General features: G+C 38.7%; 1 protein-coding gene across 1 annotated transcript in view; it reads right to left on the reverse strand.

The window, feature by feature from the left end:
- Window positions 1-6,913: 6,913 nt before the first annotated feature.
- Window positions 6,914-12,189, reverse strand: part of LOC124625771 — a 43,149-nt gene continuing 37,873 nt past the window's right edge. Inside the window, exon 3 of the mRNA XM_047149210.1 lies at window positions 6,914-9,443. Coding sequence (XP_047005166.1) covers window positions 9,265-9,443 — 179 coding nt within the window. The 3' untranslated portion in view covers window positions 6,914-9,264. The remainder of the gene's footprint in view (window positions 9,444-12,189) is intronic.

A 12,189-nucleotide genomic window follows, 5' to 3' on the forward strand; every position in this document is an offset into this window, starting at 1 on the left:
TGTATAGACTTATGTGTGAAGGTGAAGGGATCTTAAAGACAACAGATACACGTCTATACAGACAAGACATTACACAAAGATAGCGGCTAGCTGCGTTGATCATCTATTCTAAGATTAAAGAGACGGCAACTTATTATACGAACATTAAAATGTTAAAAGATCCTCGCAGAAGTAATGCTGTTTCCTCCCCCAGTGCACAATGCTGAATTTGCCATGGTTTTGGACGTCAGTCAGACTGCCATAAGTGCAGTGCTTCAACAATGTGTCAGCAGTGGTAGCTGGCACTAACTTGGGTTTTTCTTGCAGAAGGTATCAGAGTTGCAACACAACTGCAGCACTTATGATCACGAGCCACTTGCAGTATTTGAGGTGGTGAAGTACGTCCACCTGTCTGTGTGGGAAACCATTCCTTCTTCATGCTCACAGACCACAAGCCCATCACTCATCCATTTCTGAATAACCACTTTAAGTGCTCACTGCACCAGGTCCAGCAGTCCTAGTATGTGTCTCCAAGGGTATTCGCCACATTTCTGTAATAGACAACATCACAGCCAATTGCCTATCCTGTGCTTGTGCAGGTGCCTCTCCTCCTGTGAGCTTTGAGGATGTCGCTAAAGGCTAGGAGAATGGTGAACAGCTACACCGCCTCTGCCATGACACCTCCAGTGGCCTATCACTGGAACTAGTGCCCATTCCCAGCTCTACCCCTAAGATTTGGGTGTGATGTTTCCAAAGGCAAACACCATCCATTTCTTCTGGAGAAATTCTGGTGCAATGCTTTTGGCCACGTCCATGGACTTTCACACCCCAGCATCAAAACCACTGTGTCACTTGTGGCCATGCATTTCATCTGGCCAGGACTTTGGGAAGACTCCCATCAGTGGGCATGTACCTGCACTGCATGCCAGAAAGTTGGGAGGCACATACATGCATCTGTCAGTGCCTTTCCCACTGTGACCGGCTGTTTTTCATATGTCCATGTGGACACTGTAGCAAGATGGACCATTTCACTTGCTGGCTGGAAGCAGCACTGACATTAATGCCAAGACCATTGCTACCACCTTCCGCGACACCTGGGTGGCGTGCTACAGCTGCTCCAGTCATGTCACAACAAACTGTGGGTGCCAATTTGACTGTGTGCTATTACACGTGTCTCTCGTCTGTGGAGCGGGCACTTGCAAAGAACTACCATTACCACCCTACATCCAACAACATGGTTGATCGACTCCAAAGGTCACTGAAAGCCTCCATAACTTGTCACAACAAAGCCCAGAGTGAAGCAGTTCCATTGGTCCTGTTCCCATTGTAAGAAACACCGAAGAAAGAGATGGTGCTTCACCTGCCAACCTCATCTACAGAAAATCACCACCATCCCTAGTGATTTCATGCAGCAAGTACCTTTACTAGATGACTCATTGACCTCACCAGTGGCAGAACATCTGTGCATCCACCATGCTCCAATGAGGCATTTCACTGGCAAAGTGTTTGTACATGTCGATGTACAGTGCTCTACGCACATCATGTTGCACATTGACATGGCACAGCCACCTCTTCAGCCACCCTACTCGGTACTACACTATGTAATGACCCACAGCAAGGTTATGCTTGACATTGATTACAGAGGTAAGCCAACTAAAGTCTTAGTGACCAAGTGAAGCCAGTTTACGTCTTGACCACTCTGGGTCGTCTTTTATTTCCTCGGCCCAGCAGATGACCTGTCAATGGATGATGCTTCCTTTGTCACTAGTCAGGAAAGTGCTTCTGCAGCGCATGCTCCCATAGCTGCCAGCAATGCACATGTTCCACCAGCTGTCATCACACTGCCACATGTACACAGCTCATAGCCTAGTGGCTAGTGTTGCTGCCTCTGGATCACAGGTTCGATTCCTGGCCGGGTTGGGGATTTTCTCTGCCCAGGGACTGGGTATTTGTGTTGTCCTCATCATTTCATCACCATCATTCATGACAGTTGCTGGATTGGACTGTGAAAAAATTGGGACTTAGTATGGGTGCTGATGACTGCACAGTTGAGTGCCCCACAAACCAAACATCATCATCACACTGCCACATGTGCACTGGCCACATCCCACCTTGCCCAGCCAGAAAGTGCAGCTGCCTGGATTGCATCCACCACATGCACCCAGACCACCTTCACTACAGTCACTAGTGGACTATGTCACATATGCCAGTCAGCGAGTCTGCTTCAGATGCCTGTTCAGCATCATAACTATGTCCTGCTGCACAAGGCAGGCTGCATGTAACATAGCTGCCATTCAGAGTTCAAATCCAGTGCCCCATGCACTGAATGCTGTAGAGACCCTGTCTCCACTGGGCTGCATCATCAGCTTAATTATCTCCAGTCAAACACCAGACATAACCTCCCATGACTCTAGTTACATATCTGTCACAAATTTGGATCCACGTCTGTGCCCTTGTGCCTCCGCTATGTCGAAGATTGAGGCTGGAATGGCTTCCACGGCAGTTCGTATGTACAGACCTTCTACATCCCGTGTTGAGCATAGTGCATCTGCAACAGTGTGTCAGTAAACTCTAAGCTGCGTGACTTGTGGACATCTGTATTTCATTATCTTGTATTAATTGCCAGTGTATTAATGCTCTACAGGCAATGTCTTTTCTTGGGACCAACATCCTTGATGCCTATCAGATATATTACTACTTACTGTAAGGCCAAATTTTGGCAATGGTGTGGCATGCATAGGGCAAGCCAGCTTGGACCAGCTAGGCAACTGTAAACAGGGTTCCCTAGTCTGATTCTTGCAGACCACATGGGTTGAGCTACCAAAAACTCCCCCCTCCACCGAAGCCTTAGGGAAGTTAACTTGACATTATTGATTTTGTTTTCTCAAGTTCACGAAGGGCATGGACCCTGCAGGTCGATCAGAAAGTAGCTGATTGTCATTTTGGACACACGTCTGTGGTTGCTCAATGTGCTTGAAACACTCGGGAGTGTTCACCCTCCTTGACAAATGTTCAGGCTTGGTGAAGTGCGAAAATAGGGAATTAATTGTGCTGATGGAATTTATTGCGGACATGCAATTGCGAGTGCATTGATGTTTACAACCAGAACTTATATGTCAGTTGATTTTGTACTGATCTGCATTGAATATCTGCATTTTTGGTAAACTCATTCAGCTCCGGTCACTATAGCCTCCTCCCTGAACATAGTGTATGGGTGCAGCAGTGAAATTGGCTGTGGCACAACTGATTTGTAAGTGATAGTATCCACAAGTTTCTACTTCAAATGGTTTGATTCAATGACAGAAGAAATTGAGACATTTGAAGAAAATGATATCTCCGACTTAACAGAACTGCCTAAAAGTAAAACATGTTATTGGTAATCAGTGGGTACTTCAGGTAAAATATAAACTTGATGGGTCGATTGAGATATTGTGCACACTTGGATGTTTGCAATACGTTCCATTTGGCAGGATTTGATTATGATGAATCTTTTAGTCCAGTTGCTCGTTCTGATGCTATTGGTGCCTTAATAGCCATTACACCTGTCGAAAACTTGAAGCTTCATTCATTTGATAGTAGAATTGAATTGTAGTATGGTGACCTGGATGCAGAAACATTAATTACGCAGAAGGTTTCAAAGGTGGTTCAGATTGCATTTGTTGCCTCATGAAATCATTATGTGGACTTACGCAATCACCTTGTTGCTGGAATAATGTCTGGCACCTTTATAAAGAAAAATGGATTTATTTGTTTGACAGCAGATCCTTGCATTTACGTTCAACAGAGCAAAACATCAAAATTGCTGATTGTTATTTATGTCAATGACCATTTCATCAGAGGATCAACTCAGAGTGCAGTGAATTCCTTTTTAGATTTGTTACAGTCAGATTTCAAATATTAGTGGGCTCTGTAGACTCGTTTTAAACATGAAAACAGAATGACAGTATAGCCTGTTTATTTACAGTGACCATACACACAGAAGATTCTAAACTGTTTCAATATGACTCACTCAAAACCACTGAGGACTGTGTGTGGCAATGAACAGTTACACAATGAAACTATCAAGACTCTTGACAGTACTGTTCCTCATCATTCAGCTGGGGTATCATTCATTAATGTATCTGACATCTATTACTTCATATCTTGATTACCCCAGTTCAAAAGTTGCTCGACTGGTGGCTACGGGCACATCTTGTAACTGGAACTCTGTAAAACGGATTTTGAAATATGTTTGCTGTGCCTCTGACTTGGGTCTCTTCAACACTTCATCTGGTGACAAACTTTGCTCCTTTGCTGACTTTTTTTTTGTGGGCTTCTGCTGTAGGAACTTGAAAAGAAGTGCAGCAAATATCAGACCCTGCTATAGTTAAGTCGTATCAAATGAATGTCCTTTACTTGGTCCATGTGATTGGATATTACAGTGTTTTACAGGTGTCTGACAAAATATGTTAATATATACACCAGGTAGATTATGTTCTACAATACACTGCAACAGGCTTATGTAAAATTTGCTTCACTGAGTAGTCCACGAACTACACTTAATCATAACCAGCACTCTTACTGTTCTATGTACTCTTATAGAGGAAAAACCATGACATCAAATAAGACTTCACGGTTTTACAAAATAGTGTATTGTTTGCAACAGACTTTATACTTTAGTGGAACTTATTGAACGAAGACCCATGTGAAATTCTTCCTTTTGACAAAGTTGTGTATTAGCAAGTAGCTCATGCAGGTTTGAATTTATTCTGGTACAATGTTTGTGAATTTCGCCAATTTTCTTTAGCCTACATTCGACTGGCACTAGGTTTTTTTTTCTTTTTTAGGGATTTAATAGTCTTTAAAATATATAAGCAAGGTACTGTTACGATCCCCAGCTTTCTGAAAATGGTTTTGCAGGAGTCTCTAGTTTTGTTTCCATTAATGACAACCATAACTCTCTTCAGGATCCTAAAAATGCTAAGAGCTGCTTGATAATTACCCCAGGACATCACACCCTATTTTAGGTACAGCTGCATGCATGTGTAGTATGATTTTTCTACTGGGTAGAAAATGGTTGCAAGCACATTCAATGCTAGCAGCCACTTTTTATTTTGGCATTTACCTGAAGACTAAATTTATTCAATTTCATATTATCTAATAACCACAGACCTAGGAATTTGAATTCCACATTAGTGTCTATTCGTTGCCTAGTAAATGCTGTTGTTAACTGTGGTTGAAAGGGGTGTGAGCTTAGTGTGGTGCGAAAGTTCATGCTCACTGTCTTTAGTGTTGAGAACGAATTTTTCACTCTGCAGTGACTTGTGCACCAATATGAAACTTCCTAGCAGATTAAATCTGTGTGCCAGACTGAGGCTCTAACTCGAGACCTTTGCCTTTTGAGGGCAAGTACGCTACTGAATGAGCTACCCAAGCACAACTCACAATCTGCCCCATCCTCACAGCTTTACTTCCACCAGTACCTCATCTTGTACCTTCCAACCTTGTTTACAACCCAGTTACAGAGTTGTCAAGAAGCCAAGTTCACAGCTTCCTGTACTGCAGTTGGGTTGTTCCCTTTAAGAAGTAATTGTTCAGTGAGCATTGACATTCAGGCGCCCGTCATTCATACAGAGGAGGAATAGCGTATGTCCCAGTCATGAGCCCTAAGGCACACCTTGCTCAACTTCCATATAGAAATTCAGTTAGTGACTCGAGATGCTTTTGTGTTTCTTCTGTAATCAGCTGCTTAGGAATAACACAATCCATTTGTTTGCGTCTTCTGATACCACGCTATACAATTTTTGGCAGCAATTATTTATGATCCACTATGTTAAAAACCCACTGACAGCTCTAGAAATATGCCTGTTGGTTGTTTTGTATACTAAAGACCTAACGTCATGAAAATACAGCCATATACAGCAGTTTGCGTAGATTTGTTGTGTCTTTAAGCCCATGAGCTCAGTATAACTTTGTCAATGAAGCCTCTCAGCTTTTTACGCATACCCAAACCACTGATCAAACAATAGTATGTATTATGTTGCATATTTGTGATTTACTTCCTCTGAACACTGAAGTTGGACAGATGGTACAGGGAATTAAAAAAAAAAAGCAATACAGTAGCCAGACATTCCAATCCGATTAAAAGTGAAAGCTGTAAACACAAGTAATGTTATTTTACATTCTGATACAGTGTAAGCATTTATCTTGGCTTCCACGGTTTGGAAGTCCATAATATGTCTTCTGCTAGATATGCAGGCATCTGCAACCAGTGGCGGATACATATGGGGGAGCACCAGTCAAATGTCACTACTACAATGTTAAATGAATGCAATCTCAATATATCAAAAAAGGTAGTTTATTGCTCTTGATGAAGCTAACATATTTCAGTACATTACTTATAACAGTATGAGAAATACTTTATTTTGGTAGGATTGAAAAGAAAAATGAACACCAAGAAAGAAAAACATGCTGCTTTACTGTGATTTATGTTACACTTTTTAAAACAATGGATCTGAAAAATTTACATAGCGAACTCTAACATACTAAACAAGTGACAACACAGTTGGATAATGGTGAACTGTGAGCATGTATTTGCTTTGCAGCAGCCAGGAAAGCAATTCTCTATCATGTTTAACAACAACCATAATAATAGTAATATTATCTTGTAAAGTATGAGTATTGTTTAATGCATTATACATTGGCCAGAAGTGAGTAACAATATTAACAAGAAATGACTCGTCCAGCAATGTAAATTTAATGTGGATGGATTCAATTTCCTTTCTCCTAACTCAACAAACACTATTAAACAAGATTTACTGTTACACATAACAACAAAATATTGTTTAACACTCTCACCTACGTTTTGCTGTACAAAAACATATTTATATGAGAAAAACTAAGCAACCAATGCTGATACAATTATATATATATATATATATATATATATATATATATATATATACTGTAATACCTAGAAATAATCCACGTCTTTTACACTTCTGTAACTTGTTCACAAAACTGACATCTGAGGCATAATACAAAATTTAGTTGATACTGAGTGTGTAAAAGACAGAAAACAGGACCTGCACAAGCAATAGCAGCAGGTTACATTGAGGTTACAACATTATTAGCAGCAGTATTGTCTGGGAAAAAAACTCTTATACTATTAAAAACAACAAAATATACACCAATTTCACAAACAATGAGGAGGTATTTAAATGTTATACAAAGATGGCAAGAATACAGTAAGGCAAAGTCTCCTCTGCCATTAGCTGTGAAGCGATATAGAGGGCTGATCTGCAGTATGGCACTTCAAATGTCTGGTAAACAAAGCAGATACTGTTCTCATAGCCAGCAACTTTCTTAAACACAACTTTTATACCTTAGTCACAATGTTGACCGAGTCGAAACAAACATTCAGGCCCCTCTTGCACAAGTCAGTGAGAGAGACCACTAGTAGAAGGAAATACGATGCGGGTTACAGAGAAAAAATGGGTCTGTTATTCAAACAACGATTTTCATGCGTGGAATGGATTTCAAACAACATGACCGCCAAAGTTGTTTCGACATACAGCACTTCATTTGGCAAGGCAATATCTTAGCTAAATTACTTTAAATATGCAACTTAGAGATAGGCACAATCAGGGTACAATTTGCCCTTTGTGTGTGTTTATGTTCATAAATTTATTGACTTCTTTTTATTATTAAAAACGACAAAAATGAGTATAAAGAATTGTAGAGCACAGAAATGGCTTCAAATATATAGTCACTTACAAATGTTATACAGGAATGAAACTTTTCGATGTAATGGAAGCAGTAACTTAAATTAACTTACAAACAGGAGGTTTTTCAGTCTTGCCACAGCCATACTGCAGTATGACAAAATCTTGGGCATTCCCATCCTGCACATTTAATGCAAGGTATCGTCCCAGCATAGCACGAAGTAGAGGGTGGACTTTGTTTCAGTAGATATTTTAGTTACCAAAAAATTAATGAAGCAATAGAGACTACAACTGCTGTTAATTGAAGAAATATGTAAAGATACAATTCCAAGGGGCAAACACCTTTGACTGCAGACAATAATTAGCAAGTGGATAACAAGATACCCGTGTACTTCATGCCACTAACTATGAATTTTACTTCCACGAGCAGAATTCCCAGGTAGCATGAGTGCTAACACATACTGTTACATTTTCTGACTAAGACTTTCACAGTCCTCCACATATCTTAATAAAAATCTATACTACTTTCAATTCCACAGCTTCTTTTTAATTGGGCCTATAGCAAAATAATTGTGGAATGCCAGAAATGTGCTTTATATTACAAAACAAAGGTTAGTAATACATAAATAACACATTTATGCACTGATGGTTATAACAGCTGCAGCACAATTTCTTACCATTTCCAAAATCCTGCTTATTTTCAAGAGGTAGGCTAATTATATATAAGCACTTCAGTCATTAGGCCACAGAAGATTCACTCAGCCCATTAAAAATTGTCACACAGTCCAATTTATCAGGCTATAAAGCCCAACACAATTAATTATGTACATACATACAACTTATGTTTGATATAAGCTCAAATTCCAAGACATAATTTCATGATAGTGAGAACAGGAATAATATCAAATATTTACAAGCTGATAATCCATGGTTTTCAGACTTCTCAAGTGACTGACAGTACATTACAAAACTACTTTCAATCAAATCACAGTATCATAATTCAGCAAATCTGTGAGCATGTATCGATTATTTACAATAAGTGGACAACAGTCATATATTAAAACACACGTGTAACAAATACTGTACAAAATTATAATACAATAACAAAATAGTTTTTCACAGGCAATTAAAGTCCTTTAGCTGCATAATAGTCAAGTACATAAATATTAGAACAAACTGTCAAAATTATCACACATTTCAAGGCCATTTATTTCAAATTATGAATTGTCAATACACTGTTATAGTTATAGGCAGAAGAGTGACAAATTGAAGTATAAATGTCAAAGTTGAGGCTTTATATAGGCAAGAAAAGACACCTTTTGAGTTCAAATAAAGTTGATCAGAAAAATTACTTCTACAATTGTTCCAAACTGCTTTTTAAGATACAGGCTTTTGAATACACTGTACTCACATAATTTTTATTAATGACTAGTTAACTTTTAGTAAAAGGAACATGACACAATGAAAGACAATTTCAGTAGTCTTCTGTTAAAAAAGTACAATTGTTGTATTTTATTTAATTTGAACATCCTGAGGCTATGTGCAAAAAATGTGAACTTTCTTGACACAGTATTCATACGTTTCAGTTGAACAAAGGCAAGTGATAGAAATCATAGCCACGTTTGCCCTTCACAGCCCAGTAAATATAGACAACATGGTACGCTCCAGGTATAAAACATATGAAACCAGCCAAGAAAAATACAAAACCTTGTATACCTGACTCTGGAATGCAGACCACTACAACTCCTGTCACTAATAAACCTGTAAATGCAAAACAAGAATCCATTATTCCAGATCATTAGAATCTTCAAAGATTATTTGTGACACAAATAATCAAGCTAAAGCAAAAAATTCACAAGTGCCCTTGAAATTTGATGATATGTTTATTAATGAGTAATGACACATACAGCATATGAGAGAACTTAACCAACCAGCTGTTGAAACTGTCAACTGGAGCAGGACTCGCAAACACAAACATTTGATGGCAAAGTTGAATCTTCGGGTCTAGAGTATTTTTCAAATACATTTTTTTTATTTTTATCATTTCAATAAAATTTTTCACAGGCATACAGAAATAAATTTCTGAGAAAAATGTAATGAGAAACAAACAATATATAAAAAACTCTCGAGACAAGACAGAAACCAGAACAAAGAACAAATTATTCTCTGTCACAACTGGGAAACGGGTGTACAACCTAATCCACTAAGCAAAACTTAATGACATTTTACAATATTTCAATCACATGATACATGTCAATGTTGTAATAAAATTCCAAAAGCCTTGCTAAGGATGATTAAATACACCAGCCCAACTTCTGATGTTTCAGTCCTTCCTGAGTCATTATTATACCCATTTTAGTAACAAGAATACCACCTGTTTGCAGGAGTCCAATTTCAAAACGTTTCAACCAACAGTGATATTCATGCATGTACACTACATTGTATACTGCTACACTTATAGGTTTTGTGGCCAGTAACTTACATGCACATTTGGTTGTAATAAAAGACTTACGTATGTAGAAGGTTTGATAACTGACAAGCTACCTGAAACTAGCCATCAATAAATAAATAAAACTTCCTATGCAACTTAAAATGATTCCTCTAACATTTATTGTGGTCACATAAAAGTTGCAGACTTGTTTCAATCCCAGCATGCCGGAGATACAGGAAGACAATTTGGTCTGTTGCTTGTTGTATGCATCATATGCGTGACAATGTGCTGTGATGGGGAATGCATCCGTATCTTACAAGGTCAGTATTCAAATACATCAATTGTACATAGCTGGCATTAAATTTATTTGCCTACAATTGTGTTAAATGAACTTAATTCTACATTTAACACTGCAGGACTATCTTAACTCTTGTTAAGAAATTTTCCCATGTAGTAAATACAGTTCGTGTAGGTACAATTTTAAACTGTATTAGTAGACGACTAACCCACGGCAGAGCCCCAGCTGCAGACTGTCTATATAACACCTTCCAGGAACAACAAAAATTTGACTTTCAGTAATTAATTCAGTTATTGATTGAATTTAAAAATTTAAAATGTTATCATAATCTGTTCATTAAGAGCCACAATCTTAGGTTGAACCCAATAAGTCAAGTATTATAGTTGGAAACTATGTATATCCTTGAGGCAGTATAACTCGCTGGGTGCAAATTACCCAGACTATATCCATCCAGCGCCTGACAATGACATCACTTAGCAATATCCAACAACTTCACACACAAATAAAACCATCACGGAAACTTTTCTTGTCTCCCCCCCCCCCCCCCTCCCTACACACACACACACACACACACACACACACACACACACACACACACAATGAAAGGAAAGAAGTCTATTGCTTACTATGTTTTTGCTGTTCATGCAGTAAAACTTCAGCATCAGACATGACATTTTAATTTATTACTTCTTTATAACCATCTCTATTCACAACACATTTTGAAAGCCGTATCCACATATACCACTGAATGTACCTGTAAAATGATTTTGTACAACAGTCAGTTTGGGACATATGATGATTTATACATGGGTGTTTGATTCTTTAAAGAATCATGGGTGGGCATTTACTACTTTGTTTCCAAAATTTTATTATCTAGTAGACTCTTTAGACTGCTGGGTAATGTTTAAAGATCTTTATGAGAAAATGTTTCATGCTATGCCTAAGTAACATGTACAATACTTTCTCTCTAGTGTCTAAGGAAGGTAAAACTGCTCAGAAGAAATTTCATAAGGGCTGAAATGTACTGTAAGAGTAGTACCTCATGGTGCCTTCTTTATATCTGGCTTGGGTGCCTTCTCCAAGCGGACATTTCTCAGGGTTCCTATGCATTTGATTTCATTTGACGCACGAGATTCAGGTAGGGGCACAGAGTTAAAGTAATTATCAATGTACACTGTGCTGTTCTGAGGGCTGTAGCGCACACACAGCTTTTCAACTACAGAATGTCCCAGTGGCTTGTGGGGATCTCTGACTTGCTCCAACGTGTATTTGTAGATGTCATCATAACTTATTTGTATGTTGTGTCCCTTTTGGGAAGCGTATTTTCCTGTCTCTCGTCAGAATCTCAGACTCAGCAACAAAAACTTTATGAAAAAGATCTATTGGCATCGAGTTTGATGCAGGCATGTTCTATGATATCAGCTGTAGGATCACTAGATACCTCAATTTTTGTGAAGAATCTAGTTTTTCTTCCATCCAGTGTCTTGTTTTCCTAACTAGGGACCGCAATCATGATTTGGAACAGCAGGGATTTTCCTCGAGTGGATAAAGACGAAACGTTTTCAAAAAGGCTGTCAGTATTTACTGATCTTATCTCTGCAGTTCGTCCCAGAACCTTATTACCTAAACCAGCAACAACAGTGGGTTGTCCCCCTGCATCACTACCTGCAACATCTTTGTCAGTGCCTTCACCATCATTTGGCAGAACAAGTACAAATTCAAGCTCTTGAATGTATCAAATATGTCAAAGTTTCATCATCATCATCATCATCATCATC

The sequence above is a fragment of the Schistocerca americana genome, chromosome 8 (genome assembly GCF_021461395.2).
Source record: "Schistocerca americana isolate TAMUIC-IGC-003095 chromosome 8, iqSchAmer2.1, whole genome shotgun sequence".
Classification (NCBI taxonomy): Eukaryota; Metazoa; Arthropoda; class Insecta; order Orthoptera; family Acrididae; genus Schistocerca; species Schistocerca americana.